The 23,737-nt window shown below is 57.6% G+C and overlaps 3 protein-coding genes across 6 annotated transcripts in view; all 3 read left to right on the top strand.

Annotated features, from left to right (window-relative positions):
- LOC146422475 (RNA-binding protein 10-like) overlaps positions 1-14,075 on the top strand; it is a 37,854-nt gene extending 23,779 nt beyond the window's left edge. Inside the window, exons 11-17 of the mRNA XM_085046197.1 lie at positions 1,165-1,230; positions 2,526-2,810; positions 5,295-5,357; positions 7,135-7,232; positions 9,504-9,600; positions 11,188-11,253; positions 14,066-14,075. Of these exons, the coding sequence (XP_084902323.1) occupies positions 1,165-1,230; positions 2,526-2,810; positions 5,295-5,357; positions 7,135-7,232; positions 9,504-9,600; positions 11,188-11,241 (663 nt within the window). The 3' untranslated portion in view covers positions 11,242-11,253; positions 14,066-14,075. The remainder of the gene's footprint in view (positions 1-1,164; positions 1,231-2,525; positions 2,811-5,294; positions 5,358-7,134; positions 7,233-9,503; positions 9,601-11,187; positions 11,254-14,065) is intronic.
- Positions 11,517-23,737, top strand: part of CFP (complement factor properdin) — a 37,948-nt gene continuing 25,727 nt past the window's right edge. For 2 of the 4 annotated variants that reach the window (XM_085046466.1, XM_085046465.1), the window contains exons 1-7: positions 11,517-11,619; positions 13,594-13,777; positions 15,083-15,237; positions 16,741-16,917; positions 19,224-19,421; positions 20,521-20,694; positions 22,211-22,417. In XM_085046466.1, coding sequence (XP_084902592.1) covers positions 11,562-11,619; positions 13,594-13,777; positions 15,083-15,237; positions 16,741-16,917; positions 19,224-19,421; positions 20,521-20,694; positions 22,211-22,417 — 1,153 coding nt within the window. In that variant the 5' untranslated portion in view covers positions 11,517-11,561. The remainder of the gene's footprint in view (positions 11,620-13,593; positions 13,778-15,082; positions 15,238-16,740; positions 16,918-19,223; positions 19,422-20,520; positions 20,695-22,210; positions 22,418-23,737) is intronic. The other 2 variants (XM_085046464.1, XM_085046462.1) reach the window with 1 other exon arrangement.
- LOC146422474 (RNA-binding protein 10-like) overlaps positions 23,169-23,737 on the top strand; it is a 9,884-nt gene continuing 9,315 nt past the window's right edge. Inside the window, exon 1 of the mRNA XM_085046187.1 lies at positions 23,169-23,177. Coding sequence (XP_084902313.1) covers positions 23,169-23,177 — 9 coding nt within the window. The remainder of the gene's footprint in view (positions 23,178-23,737) is intronic.

The raw sequence follows: 23,737 nt of genomic DNA, 5'->3' as shown, positions 1-23,737 counted from the left end.
TTTTAGGGATTTTTGGCGGATTTTTTTTTTGTTTGTTTGTTTTTGGGGGATTTTTTTTTGTTTTTGGAGGATTTTGGGGATTTGGGGATGATTTGGGGAGTTTGGGGTGATTTGGGCAGCAGCTGCTGACGCTGGATATGCTATTCTGGAGAAAAAGGTGAGGTTTGGGGGAATGTTGGGGATTTTTGGGGATTATTTGAAGATTTTTGGGGATTTTTTGGGTGTTTTTTGAGCATTTTTGGGGATTTTTTGGGGATTTTTTTTTTATTTTTGGGGGGTTTTGGGGATTTTTTTTTATTTTTTGGGGGTATTTTTGGGGATTTTTTTGGATTTTTGGGGGATTTTTGGGAATTTATTTTTATTTTTGGGGGGTTTTGGTTTTTGGGGTTTTTGTGAATTTTGGGGATTTTTTTTATTTTTGGGGATGATTTGGATTGGTTTGGGGTGATTTGGGTGGCTGCTGATGCTCAATAGGCTATTCTGGAGAAAAAGGTGATGATTTTGGGTTTTTTGGGAGTTTGGGGAGTTTGGGGGAGTTTTGGGGGATTTTTTTGGATTTTTTTTATTTTTGGGGGGATTTTTGGGATTTTTTTGGTTTTTGGGGATTTTTGGGAATATTTGGGGATTTTTGGGGTAGATTTGGGGTGGAATTTGGGGTGGAATTTGGGGGATTCTTGGGGGAGTTTTTGGGTGGATTTGGGGTGAATTCGGAGGGAGTTTTGGGGTAAATTTAGGGTGGATTTGGGGGTAGATTTGGGGGATTTTTGGGGTGGAATTTGGGGTAAATTTAGGGTGGATTTGGGGGAGTTTTGGGGTGGATTTTGGGTGGATTTGGGGTGGGATTTGGGGGAGTTTTGGGGTAAATTTAGGGTGGATTTGGGGATATTTGGGGTGGATTTGGCTGTAATTTGGGGTGGATTTGGGGGAGATTTGGGGTGAATTTGGGGTGGATTTGGGGGATTTTTCAGGTGGATTTGGGGGACATTTGGGGTGGATTTTGGGTGAATTTGGGGTGGATTTGGGGTGAATTTGTGGGAGTTTCGGGGTGGATTTGGGAGAGAATTTGAAAGGAGTTTTGGGGTAAATTTGGGGATGGATTTGGGGTGGATTTGGGGTGGATTTGGGGTGGATTTAGGGGAATTCAGGACCCCAAAATCCCCTCAGGGTGCTCTGACAGAGCGACAGCATCTCCCCCTGGAGCTTCCCAGGCTGGCGAGCGACGAGAGGCTGGTGAGATCCTAAATCCCCCAAAATCCTCCCCAAAATAACCCAAAATACCACAAAATATCTCAAAACAGCCCCAAATCCTCCCCAAAATCCCCCAAATCCTCCCCAAAATCCCCCAAATCCTCCTCAAAATCCCCCAAATTCCCCCCAAACTCCCTCAATTGCCCCAAAATCCCCCAAAATCCCCCATATTCTACCCAAATCCCTTTCAATCCCCCAAACCCTCCCCCAAAACCCCAAAATCCCCCAAATCCCTTTCAATTTCCCAAACTCCCCCCAAACTCCCCCAAAACCTCCCAAACCTCTTCCAAATCTCCCAATCACCCCAAATCACCCCCAAACCCCCAAACTCCTCCCAAAACACCCCAAACTCTCCCCAAAATCCCTCCAAATCCCTCCCCAAATCCCTCAAATCCTCCCCAAACTCCCCAAACCCCCCAAATCCCTTTCAATGCCCCCAAACTCCCCAAAACCCCCAAATCCCCTAAAATTTCCCCAAGTCACCCCAAAATTCCCCCAAATATTCCCAAATCTTCCCCTAATGCCCCCAAAATTCCTCCTCAAATTCCCCATGGACCCAAAATCCTCCCCAAAATTCCCCCAAATCCCTCAAAACCCCCAAATCCAAAATTCCCCAAAATCCCAAAAACCCCCAAATCCCCCCTAAAAATCCCCAAATCTCCCAAAATCCCAAATCCCCCCAATCCCCCCAAAATCCCCCAAATCCCCCCAAATCTTCCAAATCCCCCAAAAAACCCCAAATCCCCCAAAATCCCCAAATCCCTTTCAATCACCCCAAACTCCCCCAAACTTCCCCAAATTCCTTTCAATCACCCCAAATGCCCCAAAATCCCCCAAATCATGCCAAACTCCCCCAATCCCCCAAAACCCCCAAAAATCTCCCCAAAAATCCCCAAAAATCCCCAAAAATCCCTAACTCCCCACATCTCCCAACTCCCCTAAATCTCCCCAATCCCCTCCCAGTCCTTTTTAAATCCCCCAAAGCCCACATAACCTCCCAAATCACCCCAAATCCTCCCAAGAACCCCCAAACTCCCCCAAAATCCCCCCAAATTCTCCCCAAATCCCTTTCAATACCCCCAAAACCCCCAAACCTCCAAGTCCCCCCAAAACCCCCCAAATCCTTTCAATCCCCCAAACTCCCCAAAAATTCCCCCAAACTCGCTCAAACCCCTCAAACCCTCCCAAATCCCTTTCAATCCAAACCCTCCCCCAAATCCCTTTCAATCCCCCAAAACCCCCCAAACCCCCAAAACTCCCCTCTCTCCCCTCCCCAGAGCCCCCCCCGAGGGCTGGTGGCTGCCTACAGCGGGGAGAGCGAGAGTGAAGAGGAAGGAGAGCGAGGAGGAGGAGGAGGAGGAGGAGGAGGAGGAGGAGGAGGAGGAGGAGGAGGAGGAGGAGGAGGAGGAGGAGGAGGAGGAGGAGGAGGAGGAATTGGCAATTCTGGCATTCAGGAGGAGCCTCTGACCGACTGGGCCAAGCTGGCGTGTTTGCTGTGCCGCCGGCAGTTCCCCAGCAGGGAGGCTCTGCTGCGCCACCAGCAGCTCTCGGGGCTGCACAAGGTATCCTGAAATTATCCTAAAAGTGTCCCGAAAATGTCCTGAAAATGTCCTGAAAGTGTCCTGAAAATATTCTGAAAATATCCTGAAAATGTCCTGAAAATATTTTAAAAACGTCCTGAAAATATCGTAAAAATATCCTGAAAATATCCGGAAATTATCTTGAAAGTGTCCTAAAAATGTCCTGAAAATATCCTAAAAATATACTAAAAGTATCCTAAAAATATCCTGAAAATATCCTGAAATTATCCTGAAATTATCCTGAGAATATCCTGAAAATGTCCTGAAAATATCCTAAAAATATCCTGAAAATATCCTGAAAATGTTTTGAAATTTTCCTGAAAATATCCTGAAATTATCTTGAAAGTATCCAAAAAATGTCCTGAAAATATCCTAAAAATATCGTAAAAGTATCCTAAAAATGTCCTAAAAATATCCTGAAAATATCCTAAAAATATCCCAAAAATATCCCAGAAATATTCCTAAAGTATCGCAAAAATATCGCAGAAGTAATGCAGAAATAGCTTCGAAATTTTCAGAAAATTCTCTGAAAAATCACTGAAAATACCCTAAAAATATTCCAGAAATGTCCCAAAACTATCACAAAAATATCCCAGAAATAGCTCCAAAAAACCCCCAAAATTCCCAGAAAATTCACTGAAAATTCCCTGAAAATTTCCAAAAAATACCCCAAAAATATCCCCAAATTGTGCCCAAAGTCTCAGGAAACATCCCAGTTCCCAGCAGGGAGGCTCTGCTGCGCCACCAGCAGCTCTCGGGGCTGCACAAGGTATCCTGAAATTATCTTAAAAGTGTCCCAAAAATGTCCTGAAAATGTCCTGAAAGTATCATGAAATTGTGCTGAAAATATCCTAAAATTATCCTGAAAGTGTCATGAAAATTTCATGAAAATGTCCTCAAAATATCCGAGAAATATCCCCAAAACAGTGCAGAAATAGCTCTGAAAATACCCAAAAAAAATCCAAAAAAAATCCAGAAAATGTCCTGATAATATCCTAAAAATATCCTGAAAATATCCTAAAAGTATTGCAAAAATATCCCAAAAATATCCCAGAAATAGTGCAGAAATAGCGCTAAAAATACCCCAAAAATTCCCCAGAAATATCCTAAAAATATCCTAAAACTATTCTAAAAGTATCCTAAAAGAATTGTAAAAATATCCCGGAAGTAGTGCAGAAATAGTGCAGAAATAGCTCTGAAAATGCCCCAAAAATTCCCTGAAAATATCCAAAAAATATCCTGAAAATATCCTAAAAATGTCCTAAAACTATCCCAAAAGTATCACAAAAATATCCCAAAAATATCCCAGAAATAGTGCAGAAATAGCTCCCAAAATTCCCAGAAAATTCCCCGAAAATACCCAAAAACACTCCAAAAATACCCTAAAAACAGCTCAAAATGAGCCTGAAAATACCCAAAAAATATCCAAAAACAACCCAAAAATACCCCAAAACCAGCCCAAAATCAGCCTGAAAATACCCAAAAAAATAGCCCAAAAATAGCCCAAAAATACTTCCAAAACAACCCCAAAAACAACCCAAAAATACCCCAAAACAGCCCCAAAATCAGCCTGGAAATACCCCAAAAAATCCCAAAACCACCCCAAAAATTCCCCAAAAACAGCCCAAAATCAGTCTGAAAATACCTAAAAAATACCTAAAAAATACCTCAAAACCACCCCAAAAATACCCCAAAATCAGCCTGAAAATACCCCAAAAATAACTCAAAAATACCCAAAAAATACCCCAAAATCAGCCTGAAAATACCCCAAAAATAACTCAAAAATACCCAAAAAATACCCCAAAATCAGCCTGAAAATACCCCAAAAATAACCCAAAAATACCCAAAAAATACCCCAAAATCAGCCTGAAAATATCCCAAAACCAACCCAAAAATACCCCAAAATCAGCCTGAAAATACCCCAAAAATAACCCAAAAATACCCAAAAAATACCCCAAAATCAGCCTGAAAATATCCCAAAACCAACCCAAAAATACCCTAGAAATATCCCAAAATCAGCCTGAAAATACCCCAAAAATAACCCAAAAATACCCAAAAAATACCCCAAAATCAGCCTGAAAATACCCCAAAAATAACCAAAAAATACCCAAAAAATACCCCAAAATCAGCCTGAAAATACCCCAAAAATATCCCAAAACCAACCCAAAAATAACCCAAAAACAACCCAAAATCAGCCTGAAAATACCCAAAAAATACCTCAAAAACATCCCAAAAACACCCCAAAACCACCCCAAAAATAGCCCAAAACAGCCCCAAAAATACACCAAAACCAACCCAAAAATACCCCAAAGCCACCCCTGTGACCTTGGGGACATTGGGGACACCCTGGGGACACCCTGGGGACATTGGGGACACCCTGGGGACACCCTGGGGACACCCTGGGGACACCCTGGGGTGACTTTGGGGTGACTTTGGGACCCCAAAATGTCATTTTTGCCCCCAAAGCAAAACCTGGAGCTGCAGCGGCGAAATCAGCAAGCTGCGGCTGAGGAGAGAGGGGACAGCGAGGTGAGGGACAGAGGGGACATTGGGGACACTGGGGACATTGGGGGGACAGAGGGGACATTGGGGACATTGAGATATTGGGGATATTGGGGACATTGGGGACATTGGGGATATTGGGGACAGCTGAGTGAGGACAGAGGACAGGGACATTGGGGACAGTGGGGACAGTGGGGACATGTTGGGGACAGTGGGGACATTGAGGGGATTTGGGACATTGGGGACATTGGGGACATTGGGGACATTGGGGGCAGAGGGGACATTGGGATATTGGGATATTGGGATATTGGGGACAGCGAGGTGAAGGACAGAGGGGACATTGGGGACATTGGGGACAGTGGGGACATTGGGGACATTGGGGACAGTGGGGACATTGGGAAGGATAGGGACATTGGGGACAGTGGGGACATTGGGGGACACTGGGGATATTGGGGACATTGGGGACAGTGGGGATTGGGGGCATTTGGGATATGGGACATTGGGGGACATTGGGGACAGTGGGGGATTGGGGGCATTTGGGATATTGGGGACATTGGGGACTTTGGGGACATTGAGGGGATATTGGGGGGATTGGGGACATTGGGGACAGAGGGGACATTGGGGATATTGGGGACATCAGGGGGACATTGGGGACACTGGGGATATCAGGGATATTGGGGATATTGGGGACACCGGGGACATTGAGGACATTGAGGGGATATTGGGGACATTGGGGACACTGATGGGGCAGTGGGGATATTAGGGACATTGGGGATATTGGGGACACTGAGGGGACGTTGGGGACATTGGGGACAGCGAGGTGAGGGACAGAGGGACACTGGGGACACTGAGGGGACATTGGGGATATTGGGGATATTGGGGGATGAGGGACATTGGGGATATTGGGGACACGTTGGGGACAGAGGAGACTCTGGGGACACTGGGGACATTGAGGACATTGGGGGGATTTGGGACATTGGACATTGGGATATTGGGGACAGTGAGGTGAGGGACAGAGGGACACTGGGGACATTGGGGACACTGGGGACACTGATGGGGCAGTGGGGACATTGGGGACATTGGGGACATTGAGGACATTGGGGACAGTGAGGTGAGGCACATTGGGGACAGTGGGGACGCTGGGGACATTGGGGACAGTGGGGACATTGAGGGGATATTGGGGACACTGGAAGGACATTGGGGACACTGGGGACAGTGGGGACATTGAGGGGATATTGGAGACAATGAGGTGAGGGACAGGGGACACTGGGGACAGTGGGGACATTGGGGACATTGCGGGGACATCAGGGATGAGGGGACATTGGGGACACTGTGGTGATTTTGGGGGTAATTTTGGGGATAATTTTGGGGGTAATTTTGGGGTGGATTTTGGGGTAATTTTGGGCTAACTTGGGGATAATTTTGGGTAGATTTTGGGATAATTTTGGGATAATTTTGAGGTGATTTTGAGGTGATTTTGGGGATAATTTTGGGCTAATTTTGGGATGATTTTGGGGGTAATTTTGGGATAATTTTGGGATGATTTTGCAGTAATTTGGGGATGATTTTGGGCTAATTTTGGGGATAATTTTGGGCTAATTTTGGGGATAATTTTGCTGTAATTTTGAGCTAATTTTGGGCTAATTCTGGGCTAATTTTGGGCTAATTCTGGGCTAATTTTGGGCTAATTCTGGGCTAATTTTGGGGATAATTTTGCTGTAATTTTGGGATGATTTTGGGCTAATTCTGGGCTAATTTTGGGTTAATTTTGGGCTAATTTTGGGGATTTTTTCTCCCTCCCCAGATGAAATATCGCGACAGAGCCGCCGAGCGTCGCGAGAAGCAGGGAGGGCCTGAGACCCCCGAACCCAAACGGCGCAAATTCGGGGGGCAGAACCCCGGGTGAGACCCCAAAAATTGGGCAGGAGAGACCCCAAAATGTGGGGGGAGAGACCCCAAAAAATAGGGGGGAAAGACCCCAAAATGTGGGAGGTGAGACCCCAAAATTGGAGGGAGGAGAGACCCCAAAATGTGGGGGAGAGACCCCAAAATTGGGGGGGGAGAGACCCCAAAATTGGGGGAGGAGAGACCCCAAAATGTGGGGGGAGAGACCTCAAAATTAGGGAGGAGAGACCCCAAAATTAGGGGGGAGAGACCCCAAAATTGGGGAGGAGAGACCCCAAAATTGGGGGGGAGAGACCCCAAAATGTGGGAGGAGAGTCCCCAAAAGTTGAGGGAAAAAACCCAAAAACTGGGGAGGAGAGACCCCAAAATTAGGGAGGAGAGACCCCAAAATTGGGGAGGAGAGACCCCAAAATTGGGGGGGAGAGATCCCAAAATTAGGGAGGAGAGACCCCAAAATTGGAGGCAGGAGAGACCCCAAAATTAGGGGAGGAGAGACCCCAAAAATGTGGGGGGAGAGACACCAAAATGTGGGAGGAGAGACCCCAAAAATTGGGCAGGAGAGATCCCAAAATATGGGGGGAGAGACCCCAAAATTGGGGGAGGAGAGACCCCAAAATTAGGGAGGAGAGACCCCAAAATTGGGGAGGAGAGACCCCAAAATTGGGGAGGAGAGACCCCAAAAGTTGAGGGAAAAAACCCAAAAATTGGGGGGGAGAGACCCCAAAATGTGGGAGGAGAGACCCCAAAATTAGGGGAGGAGAGACCCCAAAATATGGGGGGAGAGACCCCAAAATTAGGGGAGGAGAGACCCCAAAAATTGGGGAGGTGAGACCCCAAAATTGGGGGAGGAGAGACCCCAAAATTGGGGGGAGAGACCCCAAAATTGGGGAGGAGAGACCCCAAAATTAGGCAGGAGAGACACCAAAATTGGGGAGGAGAGACCCCAAAATTGGGGGGGGAGAGATCCCAAAATTAGGGGGGAGAGACCCCAAAATTGGGGATTTTTTTGGGGTATTTTTGGGGTATTTTTGGGATGTTTTTTGGGGTATTTTGGGGATTTTTTTGGGGTATTTTTGGGGTATTTTTGGGATGTTTTTTGGGGTATTTTTGGGATGTTTTTGGGGTGATTTTGGGATTTTTTGGGGTGGTTTTGGGAATTTTTTTGGGGTGTTTTGGGATTTTTTGGGATTTTTTTGGGGTTTTTTCCAAGCTCCCCCATTCGGGTTTGACCCTGAGGTGACCCTGGAGGTGACAATTCCCCCCCGGTGACCCTGGAGGTGACAATCCCCTGGTGACCCTGAGGTGACCCTGGGGTGACAATCCCCCCTGGTGACCCTGAGGTGACCCTGGGGTGACATTTCCCCCCCTGGTGACCCTGAATGACCCTGTGGTCACCCTGAGGTGACAATCCCCCTGGTGACCCCGAGGTGACCCCGAGGTGTCCCTGGAGATGACAATCCCCCCTGGTGACCCCGAGGTGACCCTGGGGTGACACTGGCGTGACAATCCCCCCCTGGTGACCCTGAGTGACTCCGAGGTGACCCTGAGGTGATCTCGAGGTGACCCTGAGGTGACAATCCCCCCCGTGGTGACCCTGAGGTGACCCTGGGTGACCCTGTGGTGACCCTGAGGTGACCCTGAGGTGACAATTCCCCCCTGGTGACCCTGAAGTGACCCTGGGTGACCCCGAGGTGACCCTGGGGTGACCATAGGTGACCCTCGGTGACTCCGAGGTGACCCTGAGGTGACCCATGGTGACCCTGAGGTGACCCAAAGGTGACCCTGGAGGTGATAATTCCCCCTAGTGACCTTGGGGTGATCCTGGGGTGATCCTGGGGTGACACTGAGTTGACACTGAGGTGCCTCTGGGTGACAATCCCCTCCTGGTGACCCTGGGTGACCCAGAGGTGACCCTGGCGTGACATTTCCCCCCAAGGTGACCCTGAGGTGACCCTCGGTGACCCTGGGTGCCCCGAGGTGACCCTGAGGTGACCCTGAGGTGACATTTCCCCCCCTGGGGTGACCATAGGTGACCCTCAGTGACCCTGGGTGACCCCTGGGTGACACTGAGGTGACCCTGTGTGACCCTGTGTGACCCCTGGGTGCCCCGAGGTGACCCTGGGTGACCCTGAGGTGACACTGAGGTGACCCTGTGTGACCCTGGAGGTGACAAGCCCCCTGAGTGACCCCTGTGTGACCCCTGTGTGACCCTGTGTGACACTGAGGTGACCCTGGTGACCCTGTGTGCCCCTGTGTGACACCCCGCAGGGACACCGAGCCGCCCCGGGACGCTGCTCTGGGCTGCAGGATGCTGCAGGCGATGGGCTGGAAGGAGGGCAGCGGGCTGGGCAGGAGGAGACCCGAGGTGACAATGGGGACACTGAAGACAGAGGGGACACTGGGGACCTTGGGGACACTGGGGATAGTGGGGACACTGGGAGGGACTGGGGACATCGGGGACACTGGGGACATTGGGGATAGCAGGGACATCGGGGACACTGGGGACAGTGGGAGGGACTGGGGACATTGGGAGTCTGGGGACATCGGGGACATCGGGGACATTGGGGACATCGGGGACATTGGGGACACTGGGGACATTGGGGACATTGGGGACATTGGGGACGTTGGGGACATTGGGGACATTGGGGACATTGGGGACGTTGGGGACAATGGGGACAGTGGGGACATTGGGGATAGCGGGGACATCGGGGACACGGGGGACAGTGGGAGGGACTGGGGACATTGGGAGTCTGGGGACATCGGGGACATTGGGAGTCTGGGGACATCGGGGACATTGGGGACATCGGGGACATTGGGGACACTGGGGACATTGGGGACACTGGGAGAGACTGGGGACAGTGGGGATACTGGGGACATCGGGGATAGTGGGGACACTGGGAGGGACTGGGGACACTGGAGGGCAGCAGGCTGGGCAGGAGGAGACCCGAGGTGACAGTGGGGACACTGAGGGGACATTGGGGACACTGGGGACACTGGGAGGGACTGGGGACATTGGGGGTAGTGGGGATATTGGGGGGCAGCGGGCTGGGCAGGAGGCGGCCGGAGGTGACAGCAAGGACAGAGGGGACAGTGGGAGGGACTGGGGACATTGGGGACATTAGGGATAGTGGGGACACTGGGGACATTGGGGACATCGGGGACATTGGGAGGGACTGGGAGGGACTGGGGATACTGGGAGAGACAATGGGGACACTTGGGGACACTGGGGATACTGGGGGGACTGGGAGTGACTGGGAGGATCCAGGGACACTGGGGACACTGGGAGGGACACTGGAAGGGACACTGGGGACACTGGGAGGGACAGTGGGGACACTGGGGACGCTGGGGAGGACACTGGAGACACTGGGAGGGACTGGGGGACACTGGGGTGGTGGCAGCCAGAGGTGACACTGGGGACACTGGGGGAGGAACCAGGGACACTGGGAGGGACACTGGGAATACTGGGAGGGACATTAGAGACACTGGCAGTGACTGGGAGGGACACTGGGGACACACTGGGGACACTGGAAGGGACACTGGGGAGGACATTGGGGACACTGGGGAGGACATTGGGAACACTGGGGGAGATTGAGGACATTGGGGACACTGGGAGGGACGCTGGGGACACTGGGAGGGACACTGGGAGGGACACTGGGGACACTGGGAGGGACACTGGGGACACTGGGAATACTGGGAGGGACACTGGGAGGGACACTGGGAGGACTGGGAGGACACTGGGGACACTGGGGGAGATTGAGGACACTGGGAGGGACATTGGGAGGGACTGGGGACACTGGGGTGGTGGCAGCCAGAGGTGACACTGGGGACACTGGGGAGGACACGGGAGGGACACTGGGGACACACTGGGAGGGACTGTGAGGATCCAGGGACACACTGGGGACACACTGGGGTGACCTCGGTGACCCCGAGTGACCCCGCTGTCCCCCCCCAGCCCCCCAGCCGGCCCCGCCCCGGCGCGGTGACACGCTTCAGCGAGGCGCCCTGAGGCCACGCCCACCCAGGCCACGCCCACTCCTGACCACGCCCACTCCTGGCCACGCCCACCACAAGCCACGCCCACCACAAGCCACGCCCACAACCCTCGAAGCTCCTCCCCCTCCCCTCCCCCATCCCTTTCGATGTCGAAATTTTTTTTTTGGTTTTTCTTTTTTTTTTTTGTAATAAAAATTGGGTGAAAAAAGCGGAATTTGGGGGTTGGGGCGGGGCGGGTGGGGGAGGGGCGGTGCCGGGGTGGGGGAGGGGAGGGGAAGGGGTGGGGGAGGGGAGGGGAAGGGCAGCCCCTCCCCCACACTTCCCGCTAGCCCCATGGCGACCTCCTTGGGGTTCATCCTGGTGCTGCTCGGCGCGGGGCTGGGGGCGGCCGGTACTGGGGGAACTGGGAGCACTGGGAGGGACTGGGAGGGAGAGCTGGGGGGACTGGGGATACTGGGAGGGAACTGGGAGTACTGGGAGGGAACTGGGAGTACTGGGAGGGAACTGGGAAGGACTGGGAGGGGGAGCTGGGGGAACTGGGAGGATACTGGGAGGGACTGGGAATACTGGGAGGGCACTGGGAGGAAGGCTGGGGGCACTGGGAGCACTGGGAGGGAAGTGGGAGGGACTGGGAGAGCACTGGGAATACTGGGAGGGACTGGGAGGGAACTGGGAGGGACTGGGAGAGCACTGGGAATACTGGGAGGGACTGGGAGGGAGAGCTGGGGGAACTGGGAATACTGGGAGGAACTGGAAGGACACTGGGGAGGACACTGGGGGTACTGGGAGGGAGAGCTGGGGGAACTGGGGATACTGGGAGGGAACTGGGAGGGAGCTGGAGGGAACTGGGAGGATACTGGGAGTACTGGGAGGACATTGGGACGGCACTGGGAGGACACTGGGAGCACTGGGATTACTGGGATGGACTGGGAGGGAGAGCTGGGGGAACTGGGGATACTGGGAGGGAACTGGGGGCGGCTGGTACTGGGGGCACTGGGAGCACTGGGAGGGACTGGGAGGGAACTGGGAATACTGGGGATGCTGGGAAGGAGCGGGGAGGGGGCTGGAGGGAACTGGGAATACTGGGAGGAAACTGGGGGGGACTGGGAGGATACTGGGAGGGAACTGGGGGGGCATTGGGGAGGACACTGGGAGTACTGGGAGGAAACTGGGAAGGAACTGGCGGTACTGGGAGGGCATTGGGAGCACTGGGAGGACACTGGGGAGGACACTGGGGGTACTGGGAATATTGAGAGGGAAGTGGGAATACTGGGAGGGACTGGGAGGGAGAGCTGGGGGTACTGGGAAGGCACTGGGGAGGCACTGGGAGCACTGGGAGGATACTGGGGTGGACTGGGAAGGCACTGGGAGAGAACTGGGAATACTGGGAGGGACTGGGAGGGAGAGCTGGGGGAACTGGGGATACTGGGAGGGAACTGGGAGGGAGCTGCAGGGAACTGGGAATACTGAGAGGAAGGCTGGGGGCACTGGGAGGATAGTGGGAGGACACTGGGGAGAGCTGGGAGGAACTTGGAGGGAACTGGGGGGAACTGGAGGCACTGGTGGCGTGGACTGGGAGCACTGGAGAGAACTGGGAGGGCACTGGGAGGAACTGGGAGGAGCTGGGAGGAACTGGGAGAGCACTGGAAGGATACTGGGAGCACTGAGAGGATACTGGGAGCACTGGGAAGATACTGGGAGGAATTGGGAGGAACTGGGAGGGCAGAGCTGGGGAGAAATAAGGTTACTGGGAGGAACTGGGAGGGCACTGGGGATACTGGGAGGACACTGGGAAGAATTGAGAGGAACTGGGAATACTGGGAGGGCACTGGGAGGATACTGGGAGCACTGGGAGGAGCTGGGAACACTGGGAGGGCACTGGGAGGACACTGGGAGGGCACTGGGAGGATACTGGAGGTGCTGGGAATGCACTGGGAGGAACTGGGAGGACACTGGGAGGATACTGGGAGGAACTGGGAGCACTGGGAAGAACTGGGAGGAGCTGGGAGCACTGGGACGATACTGGGAGGGAACTGGGAGCACTGAGAGGATACTGGGGGCACTGGGAGGAACTGGGAGCACTGGAACGGTACTGGGAGGAGCTGGGAGCACTGGGAGGGCACTGGGGATACTGGGAGCACTGGGAGGATACTGGGACAACTGGGGATACTGGGAGGATACTGGGAGGAACTGGGAGGATACTGGGAGGAACTGAGAGGGCACTGGGGACAACAGGGGATACTGGGAGGATACTGGGAGCACTGGGAGGATACTGGGAAGGCACTGGGGATACTGGGAGGATACTGGGAGGAACTGGTTCACCCCCTGACCTCCCGCTGACCCCTCCTGGCCACGCCCCCCCCAGCGGCCACGCCCGTGTGGTGCTTCACCCGATTGGGCGAGGATGGCGAAGGGGGCGGAGCCAACGCCGAAGGGGGCGGAGCCTGCGCCGAGCCGCTGGCGGATGAGCAACTCCCATTGGCTGACTGCTGCCTGAACCCCGCCTACGGCTACAAGCTCCGCCCACAGGGCCACTGCCTGTCCTGCCGGTTAGCCACGCCCACTGATAGCCACGCCCATAAAGAGCCACACCCACTCAGACCACACCCACAAATTCACCCCAATTAGCCACGCCCACTGATAGCCCCACCCACCCAGACCACGCCCCGATAAACCGCGCCCATTGATAGCCACGCCCACCCGGACGATGCCTATAGGGCCACGCCCACTGATAGCCACACCCACTGAGACCACGCCCACAATGAGCCACGCCCATCCAAGCCACGCCCACAATGAGCCACGCCCATAATTGCCACGCCCGCTGATAGCCACGCCCATCCAGACCACGCCCATAATGAACCACACCCACAATTAGCCACGGCTATAGAACCACGCCCACGGATAGCCACGCCCACCAAGACCACGCCTATAGAGCCACACCCACTGATAGCCACACCCACCCAGACCACACCCCAATAAGCCACGCCCACAACTGGCCACACCTCTAAAGAGCCACACGCTTCTAGGCCATGCTTGTAATGAGCCACACCCACTGGTAGCCACGCCCATCTAAAGCCACGCCCATCCAAGCCACGCCCACAAGAAGCCACGCCCACTCAATGTGTCCCAGTGGAGCCACCCCCATCCAAGCCACGCCCACCTAGGCTCCACCCACTCAATTCCTGCCCTTTAGCCCCGCCCACGTGGGGGGGGAGGGGCTGGGGGGACACTGAGTGACCCTGAGTGACCCTTGGGGACACTGAGTGACCCTTGAATGGACCCAGGTGACCCTGAGTGACTTTGGAGACACTGAGTGACCTCAGGTGATCCTGGTGACACTGAGTGACCCTGGGTGACCTTGGGTGACTCTGGAGACAGTGACATTGAGTGACCCTGGGGGCCACTGAGTGACCTTAGATGGACACAGGTGACACTGAGTGACCCTGGGGGACAGTGAGTGACCCTGGATGGACCCTGGTGACACTGAGTGACCCTGGGTGACCCTTGGGGAGACTGAATGACCCTCGGGGACACTGAGTGACCCCAAGTGACAATGAGTGACCTCACCAGATCCTGGTGACACTGAGTGACCCAGGTGACCCCAGGTGACCCTGGGTGACCCAGGTGACACTGAGTGACTTGGGTGGCCCTGGGTGACCTTGGGGGACACTGAGTGACCCTGGGGGACTCTGGGGACACTGAGTGACACTGGGTGACCCAGGTGACCCAGCTGTCCCCAGGTGACCCTGAGTGACTCTGGTGACCCTGGGGGACCCTGAATGGACCCAGGTAACCCCAGGTGACCCCAGGTGACCCAGGTGACCCCGGCTGACCCCGGCTGTCCCTGTCCCCAGGCAGGGCCAGTGGGGACCCTGGACAGCCTGGAGCCACTGCTCGGTGACCTGCGGCGAGGGGACACAGCTGAGGGGGCGGAGCCGCAGCCCGGCCGGTGACAATGGCGACACCAGCGAGTGGCAGCTGAGGGCGTGTGACATGCCGTGCTGCGCCGGTGGGACATGGAGGGACACTGGGGACAGGGAGGGACATTGGGGACAGGGAGGGACACTGGGGACATGGAGGGACATTGGGGACAGGGAGGGACACTGGGGACAGGGAGGGACACTGGGGACATGGAGGGACATTGGGGACAGGGAGGGACACTGGGGACATGGGGACACGGTGGGGACATGGAGGGACACTGGGGACATGGAGGGACACTGGGGACAGGGAGGGACATTGGGGACAGGGAGGGGACACGGGGGACATGGAGGGGACATGGGGACACCCAGAGGGGACATGGGGACACGTGGGGGAGACACCAAGGGGACAGGGGGGTGACCTGTGGGACATTGGGGACACAGAGGTGACCCTGGGGGTGACCTGTGGGGACACAGGGGTGGCCTGAGGGGACACTGGGGACACGGTGGTGACCCTGGGGGTGACTCGTGGGGACACTGAGGACACTGAGATGACCTGTGGGGACACAGAGATGACCTGGGGGGACACTGGGGACACTGAGGTGACCCTGGGGGTGACCTGTGGGGACACAGAAGTGACCTGAGGGGACACTGGGGACACAGAGGTGACCTGTGGGGACACAGAGATGACCCGTGGGGACACTGAGAGGACACAGAGATGACCCTGGTGGTGACCTGAGGGGACACTGGGGACACGGAGGTGACCTGAGAGGACACAGAGATGACCCGTGGGGACACTGAGGGGACACAGAGATGACCCGTGGGGACATTGGGGACACAGAGGTGACCCTGGGGGTGACCTAAGGGGACACTGGGGACACTGAGGGACACAGGGATGACCTGTGGGGACAGTGGGGTGACCTGTGGGGACACTGGGGACACGGCTGGGGGTGACCTGGGGACACAGAGATGACCTGTGGGGACACAGAGGTGACTTGAGGGGACACTGGGGACACTGAGGGGACACAGAGATGACCAGTGAGGACACTGGGGACACTGAGGGGACACAGAGGTGACCTGAGGGGACACAGAGATGACCACTGGGGACACATTGGGGGCACAGAGATGACCTATGGGGACACTGAGGGGACACAGAGATGACCAGTGGGGACACAGAGGTGACTTGAGGGGACACTGGGGACACTGAGGGGGACACAGAGATGACCAGTGGGGACATTGGGGACACTGAGGGGACACAGAGATGACCTGTGGGGACACTGGGGACACTGAGATGACCAGTGGGGTTACAGAGATGGCCTGTGGGGACACTGAGGTGACTTGAGGGGACGCTGGGGACACAGAGATGACCTGTGGGAACACCGAGATGACCCGTGGGAACACTGGGGACACTGAGGGGACACAGAGATGACCAGTGGGGACACTGAGGGGGACACAGAGATGACCTGTGGGGACACAGAGGTGACTTGAGGGGACACTGGGGACACTGGGGACACAGAGATGACCAGTGGGGACACCGAGATGACCAGTGGGGACACCGGACACCCAGATGTCACCTGTCCCCTCCCTGTCCCCAGTGGCGGGCGGCTGGAGCTCGTGGTCACCGTGGGGCAGCTGCTCTGTCACCTGCGGCTCAGGTGTGCAGCGGCGCGACAGGAGCTGCTCGGAGCCACCTGCCCGCTGCGGGGGGACGTGTGGCTCTGGCGACAGCCAGGAGACGCGACAGTGCCAGGGTGACACCGAGGAGTGTCCCGGTGAGGGGGAGGGGACGGCAGGCGACAACTGGGGGGAGGGGAGAGGCGGGAGAGGGGGAAGAGTCGGGAAAAGGAGTGGGGAGGGTTCGGGAAAGGGGCTGGAAAGGGTCAGGAAGGGTGGGGAAGGGTCGGGAAAAGGTCTGGAAGGATTGGGGAGGGGTCGGGAAATTGGTGAGAGGGTCGGGAAAAAGTGGGGAGGGGCGGGAAGGGGAAGGAAAGAGTCGGGAAGGTGGGGAAGGGCTGGGGAGGGGTCGGGAAGGGATGGGAATGGATGAGGAGGGTCGGGAAGGGATGAGGGAGGGGTCGGGAAGGGGCTGGAAGGATTGGGGAGGGGTCGGGAAAGGGTCAGGAAGAGGTCGGGAAGAAGTGAGGAGGGGTCGGGAAGGATTGAGGAGGGGTCGGGAAGGGCTGGGGAGGGGTCGGGAGGAGATGGGAAGGGATGAGGAGGGGTCGGGAAGGGTCGGGAAGGGTGGGGAAGGATTGAGGAAGGGTCGGGAAAGGACGGAAATTGGTGAGGAGGGGTCGGGAAAGGGTGAGGAGGGATCGGAGAAGGGTCGGGAAAAAGCGAGAAGAGGTCTGGAGGATTGGGGAGGGGTCGGGAAAGGGGAAGGTTGAGGAGTCGGGAAAGGGTGGGGAGGGTCGGGAAAAGAGTGAGGAGGGTCGGGAAGAGTCGGGAAGGGGCGGAAAGGGGTCAGGAGGAGATGGGAATGGATGGGGAGGGGTCGGGAAGGGATGAGGAGGGGTCGGGAGAGGGTCGGGAAGGGCTGGGGAGGGGTCGGGAATGCGTCGGGAAGGATTGAGGAGGGGTCGGGAATGGGTGGGGAGGGGTCGGAGGAATTGGGAAGAGGTCTGGAAGGATTGGGGAGGGGTCGGGAAAGGACGGAAAGGTGAGAGGAAGGGTCAGGAAAGGGTCGGGAAGAGGTCGGGAAGAAGTGAGGAGGGGTCGGGAAGAGGTCGGGAAGGGCTGGGGAGGGGTCGGGAATGATTGAGGAGGGGTCGGGAAAGGATGGAAATTGGTGAGGAGGGGTCGGGAAAGGGTCGGGAAGAAGAGAAGAGGGGTCGGGAAAGGGATGAGTAGGGGTCGGAAAAGGACGGAAAGGTTGAGGAGGGGTCGGGAAGGGGTAAGAAGAAGTCGGGAAGGTGTGAGGAGGGGTCGGGAGGAGATGGGAATGGATGAGGAGGGGTCGGGAAAAGTGGGGAGGGGGTCGGGAAGAGGTCTGGAAGGATTGGGGAGGGGTTGGGAAAGGGCGGAAATTGGTGAGGAAGGGGTCGGGAAAGGAGCTGGAAAGGGTGGGGAGGGGTCGGGAAAGGGTCGGGAAAGGAGCTGGAAAGGGTGGGGAGGGGTCGGGAAAGGGTCGGGAAAGGAGCTGGAAAGGGTGGGGAGGGGTCGGGAAAGGGTCGGGAAGGGGTGGGGAAGGGTCTGGAAGGATTGGGGAAGGGTCGGGAGGAGATGGGAATGGATGAGAAGGTGGAAGGGGCAGGGAAAGAAGTCGGGAAGAAGTGAGGAGGGGTCGGAAAGGGGCTGGAAAGGGGTGGGGAGGGGTCGGGAAAGAGTGAGGAGGGGTCGGGAAGAGGTCTGGAAGGGTTGGGGAGGGGTCGGGAAAGGACGGAAAGGTGAGGGAGGGGTCGGGAAGGGGTGGGGAGGGGTCGGGAAGAAGTGAGGAGGGGTCGGGAAGAGGTCGGGAAGGGCTGGGGAGGGGTCGGGAATGATTGAGGAGGGGTCGGGAAAGGATGGAAATTGGTGAGGAGGGGTCGGGAAAGGATGGGGAAGAGGTCGGGAAGAAGCGAGGAGGGGTCGGGAATGGGTGGGGAGGGGTCGGAGGAATTGGGAAGAGGTCTGGAAGGATTGGGGAGGGGTCGGGAAAGAGCGGAAAGGTGTGAGGAAGGGTCGGGAAAAAGTGAGGAGGGGTCGGGAAGAGTAGGGAAGAGTCGGGAGGGGCTGGGGAGGGGTCGGGAGGAGATGGGAATGGATGAGGTCGGGAAGCTGAAATGGGTGGTGAGGGGTCGGGAAGGGGTGGGGAAGGGTCTGGAAGGACTGGGGAGGGGTCGGGAAAGGACGGAAAGGTTGAGGAGGGGTCGGGGAGAGGTCGGAAAAAGTGAGGAGGGGTCGGGAAGGGCTGGGGAAGAAGTGAGGAGGGGTCGGGAGGAGTCGGGAAAGGGTGGGGAAGGGTCGGGAAGGGATGAGGAGGGGTCGAGAAAGGACGGAAATTGGTGAGGAGGGGTCGGAAAGGGTCGGGAAAGGGTCGGGAAGGGCTGGGGAGGGGTCGGACCGATCGGGACAGACCCCAACCCCTTTCCCCCCGCAGTCGCCGGGGCGTGGGGCGCCTGGGGCCCGTGGGGGTCGTGCTCGGGGTCGTGCCGGGGGTCCTCGGGGGGCTCGGAGCCCAGCCGGAGCCGCGCGCGCCGCTGCGACTCCCCCGAGCCTTCCCGCGACCCTCCCGGAGCTCCGTGCGACGGGAAAGGAGCTGAGAGAGAGCCGTGCCCGGGGCTGCCCCCCTGCCCGGGTGAGAGACCTCCTGAGAGACCCCCAGGGACCCCTGAGAGACCATTGAGACCCCCTGAGAGACCACTGAGAGACCCCCGAGACCCCCGGGGACACCCTGAGAGACCACTGAGACCCCCTGGGACCCCTGAGAGACCACTGAGAGAACCCTGAGAGACCACTGAGACCCCCTGAGAGACCACTGAGACCCCCAGGGACCCCCTGAGAGACCACTGAGAGACCACTGGGACCCCTGAGACCCCCTGAGAGACCCCCGGGGACCCCCTGAGAGACCCCTGAGACCCCCGGGGACACCCTGAGAGACCCCTTGGGACAGCCTGAGACCCCCGGGAGAGACCCCTGAGACCCCGGGGGACACCCTGAGAGACCACTGAGACCCCCTGAGACCCCCTGGGACCCCCTGAGAGACCCCCGAGACCCACTGAGAGACCCCTGAGAGACACCCTGAGAGACCACTGGGAGAGACCCCTGGGAGAGAGACCCCTGAGACCCCTGAGATAGCCTGAGACCCCCTGAGAGACCCCTGAGAGACCACTGAGACCCCCCGAGACCCCCGGGGACCCCCTGAGAGACCCCTTGGGACAGCCTGAGACCCCCGGGAGAGACCCCTGAGAGACTCTCGGGAGACAGACCCCTGAGACTCCCTGAGACACCCTGAGAGACCTTGGGACAGCCAGGGACCCCCGGGGACACTCCAAGACCCCCTGGGACAGCCAGGGACCCCCCAGGAACTCCCCGAGACCCGCCCGGGACCCCCCCTGGGAACCCCAAACCACCCCCAGAACCCCCCAGGACCCCCCTGGGACCCTCATGAATTCCCCAAAACCCCCCCAGGAACCCCCAGCCCCCTCAGGACCCCCAAACCACCCCTGGGACCCCCAAACAACCCCCAGACCCCCTGGGACTGCCATGGGACCCTCATGAATTCCCCCAAGCCCCCTGGAAACCCCAGACCTCAGGACCCCCAAATCACCCCAGACCCCATGGGACCCTCATGAATCCCAAACCCCCGGAACCCCCAGTCCCCCCATGGGACCCCCAAACCACCCCCGGGTGGGCGTGGCTTCCCCTAACCCCGCCCCCTTTCCCCCTCTCCCCAGTGGACGGCGCGTGGGGGGCGTGGTCTCCGGCCACGCCCTGTCCGGTGACGTGCGGGCTGGGCGGGGTCACGCTGCGGCGCGCCTGCGACGACCCCTCCCCAAAACACGGGGGGCGTGGCTGCGAGGGGGCGGAGTCACGGCGGGGAACCTGCGGGAGCAGAGAGCCGTGCCCGGGTGAGGGGCGGGGCCTGAAGGGGTGGGGCTGGAGGGGGCGGGGCTTGGAGGGGTGGGGTCGGAAGGGTGGGGCTTGGTGGGGTGGGGTAAAAGGGGCGGGCTTTGAGGGAGAGGTAAAAATGGGTAGGGGTTGGATGGGTGGGTCAAAAGGCGTGGCTTGGAGGGGTGGGGCTTAAAGGGCGTGGCTTGGATGGGCGGGGCAATAAAGGGCGGAACGTGGATGGTGGTCAAAAGGGGCGGGGTTTGATGGGTGGGTTAAAAAGGGCGTGGCTTGTGGGTGGAGCCTAGGAGAGCAAGTGTCCAAGCCCAGGTGAGGGGGCGGGGCCTGGAGGGGGTGGGGCTTGAATGGGTGGGGTCAAAATGGGCGTGGTTTGGATGTGAGGGGCGTGGCCGGGGGTGGTGGGGTAAAAAAGGGGTGGAGCTGAAAGGGGCGGGGTTTGACTGGGTGGGGTAAAAAGGGCGTGGCTTAAAGGGGTGGGGTTTGGTGGTGGGGTTAAATGGGCGTGTGGTTTGGATGTGTGGGGGCGGGGCTGGTGGTGGGGGTGAAAAAGGTGGAGCTTGAAGGGGTGAGGTTGGAAGGGGGGTTGAATGGGTGGGTCAGAAAGGGTGGGGCTTAAAGGGCGGGTGGAGAGAGGCAGGTTTTGGAGGGGTGGGGTCAAAGGGGGCGTGGCTTGGCGAGGTGGGGCAAAGGGGGGGGGGCTTGGAGGGGCGTGGCTTGGGTGGGTGGGGAAAAGGGGAGGGGCTTGGAGGGGCTGAGCGGGGGTCAAAATGGGCGGGGCTTAGTGGGGTGGGGCTTAAAGGGGCGGGGCTTGAGGAGTGGGGTTGCTGGAGGGGTGGAGCTTGTAGGATAAAAATGATCATTAGGTGTGGGGGTTCTGGGGCGGGGGCTTGGGGTGGTATCGAGTGGGAGTGGCTTGATGGTGTGGCTTAAGGGGGTGGGGTTTGATGGTGGGGTTCAGAGGCGTAACGGAGGGGTGGGGGGCGTGGCTTGGAGGTGGGGCTGAAAGGGGTGGGGTTGGAAGGGTGGAGTTAAAAGGGGGAGGATTGGATGGGTGGGGTCAAAGAGGGCGGGGCGAAAATTGGCGGGGTTTGAAAGGGTGGGGCTTAAAGGGGCGGGGCTTGGGTGGGTGGAGCCTATAGGAGATCAAGGCTCTCTGCCCAGGTCAGGGGGCGGGGCTTCGGGGGCGGGGCTTGGATGGGTGGGGATAAAATGGGCGGGGCTTGGAGGGGTGGGGCTGAGAGGGTCGTGGCTTGGCAAGACGGGGCAAAAGGGGCGGAGCTTGGATGGGTGGGGCTGAAAGGGGCGGGGCTTGGATGGGTGGGGCTGAAATGGGCGGGGCTACAAGGGGCGGGGCTGAAAGGGGCGGGGCTTGGATGGGCGGCATCCCCACATCTCCCCCCTCCCCATGGGGCACCTGGGGGGCTCGGTGGGGCTCGGTGGGGCTGGGTGACACTGGGTGACCCTTGGTGACATCGGTGACACATGGTGACCCCCGGTGACCCCCCCGCCCCACAGACCCGCCCCACTGGGGTCCGTGGGGCGCGTGGAGCCCCTGCGCCCGGCCCCTGTGGGGCGACATCGCCTGCAGGAGCACGGTGGGGCAGCAGCGGCGCTCGCGGGGCTGTGTGGGGCACAGGGCGGGGGGTCCCTCCTGCCCCACGGCGGGCGGCGGCGCGGGGACCGTGCAGTTCCGGGCGTGCTACAGCATCCAGGGATGCCTCTGTGAGTCCCTGTGGGGCTGCCCCATAGATAACCCTGCCCCATAGAGCCCCCTGCCCCATAGATACCCCCAATCCCATAGAGAAACCCCAAATCCCATAGATAGGGATGGGGACAGTGCAGTTCCGGGCGTGCTACAGCATCCAGGGATGCCTCCGTAAGTCCCTGTGGGGCTGCCCCATAGAGCCCCCTGCCCTATAGATACCCCTGCCCCATAGAGAAACCCCAAATCCCATAGATAGGGATGGGAACAGTGCAGTTCCGGGCGTGCTACAGCATCCAGGGCTGCTTCTGTGAGTGTGGGGCTGCCCCATAGATACCCCTGCCCCATAGGTACCCCATGGCTGCCCCATAGATACCCCAAATCCCATAGAGAAACCCGAAATCCCATAGAGAAACCCCAAATCCCATAGAGAAACCCCAAATCCCATAGATCAGGATGGGAACAGAGCAGCTCCGGGCGTGCTACAGCATCCAGGGATGCCTCCGTGAGTCCCTGTGGGGCTGCCCCATAGATCACCTTGCCCCATAGATCCTCCTGCCCCATAGAGAAACCCCAAATCCCATAGAGAAACCCCAAATCCCATAGATCGGGATGGGAACAGAGCAGTTCCGGGCGTGCTACAGCATCCAGGGATGCCTCCGTGAGTCCCTGTGGGGCTGACCCATAGATACCCCTGCCCCATAGATATCCCCCAAAATCCTATAGATCCCCCATAGCTGCCCCATAGATCCCCCAGCCCCATAGATCGGGATGGGGACCGTGCAGTTCCGGGCGTGCTACAGCATCCAGGGCTGCCTCTGTGAGTGTGGGATTGCCCCATAGCGGCCCTATAGCGGCCCTATAGCGGCCCCATAGCTGCCCTAGAACTGCCCCATGGCTGCCCTATAGATGCCCCATAGAAACCCTATAACTCCCATTTGGAGCTGCCCTATAGATGCCCTATAGCTGTCCTATAGAGTCACCCCATAGCTCTCATTTGGAACCCCATAGTTGCCCCATAGTCCCCATAGGGAACCCCATAGGGTCACCCCATAGGGTCACCCACAGGGTCACCCCATAGAGTCACCCATAGGGTCACCCCATAGGGAACCCCATAGGGTCACCCATAGGGTCACCCCATAGAGTCACCCCACAGAGTCACCCCATAGGGTCACCCCATAGAGTCACCCCATAGGGAACCCCACAGGGTCACCCCACAGGGTCACCCCATAGAGTCACCCCATAGAGTCACCCCATAGGGAACCCCATAGAGTCACCCCATAGGGTCACCCACAGGGTCACCCCATAGGGTCACCCCATAGAGTCACCCATAGGGTCAC

This window comes from Lichenostomus cassidix, unplaced genomic scaffold (assembly GCF_008360975.1).
Source record: "Lichenostomus cassidix isolate B80296 unplaced genomic scaffold, HeHo_3.0 HiC_scaffold_40, whole genome shotgun sequence".
NCBI classification, from domain to species: Eukaryota; Metazoa; Chordata; class Aves; order Passeriformes; family Meliphagidae; genus Lichenostomus; species Lichenostomus cassidix.
This window is presented reverse-complemented; position numbering and strand designations above follow the sequence as displayed.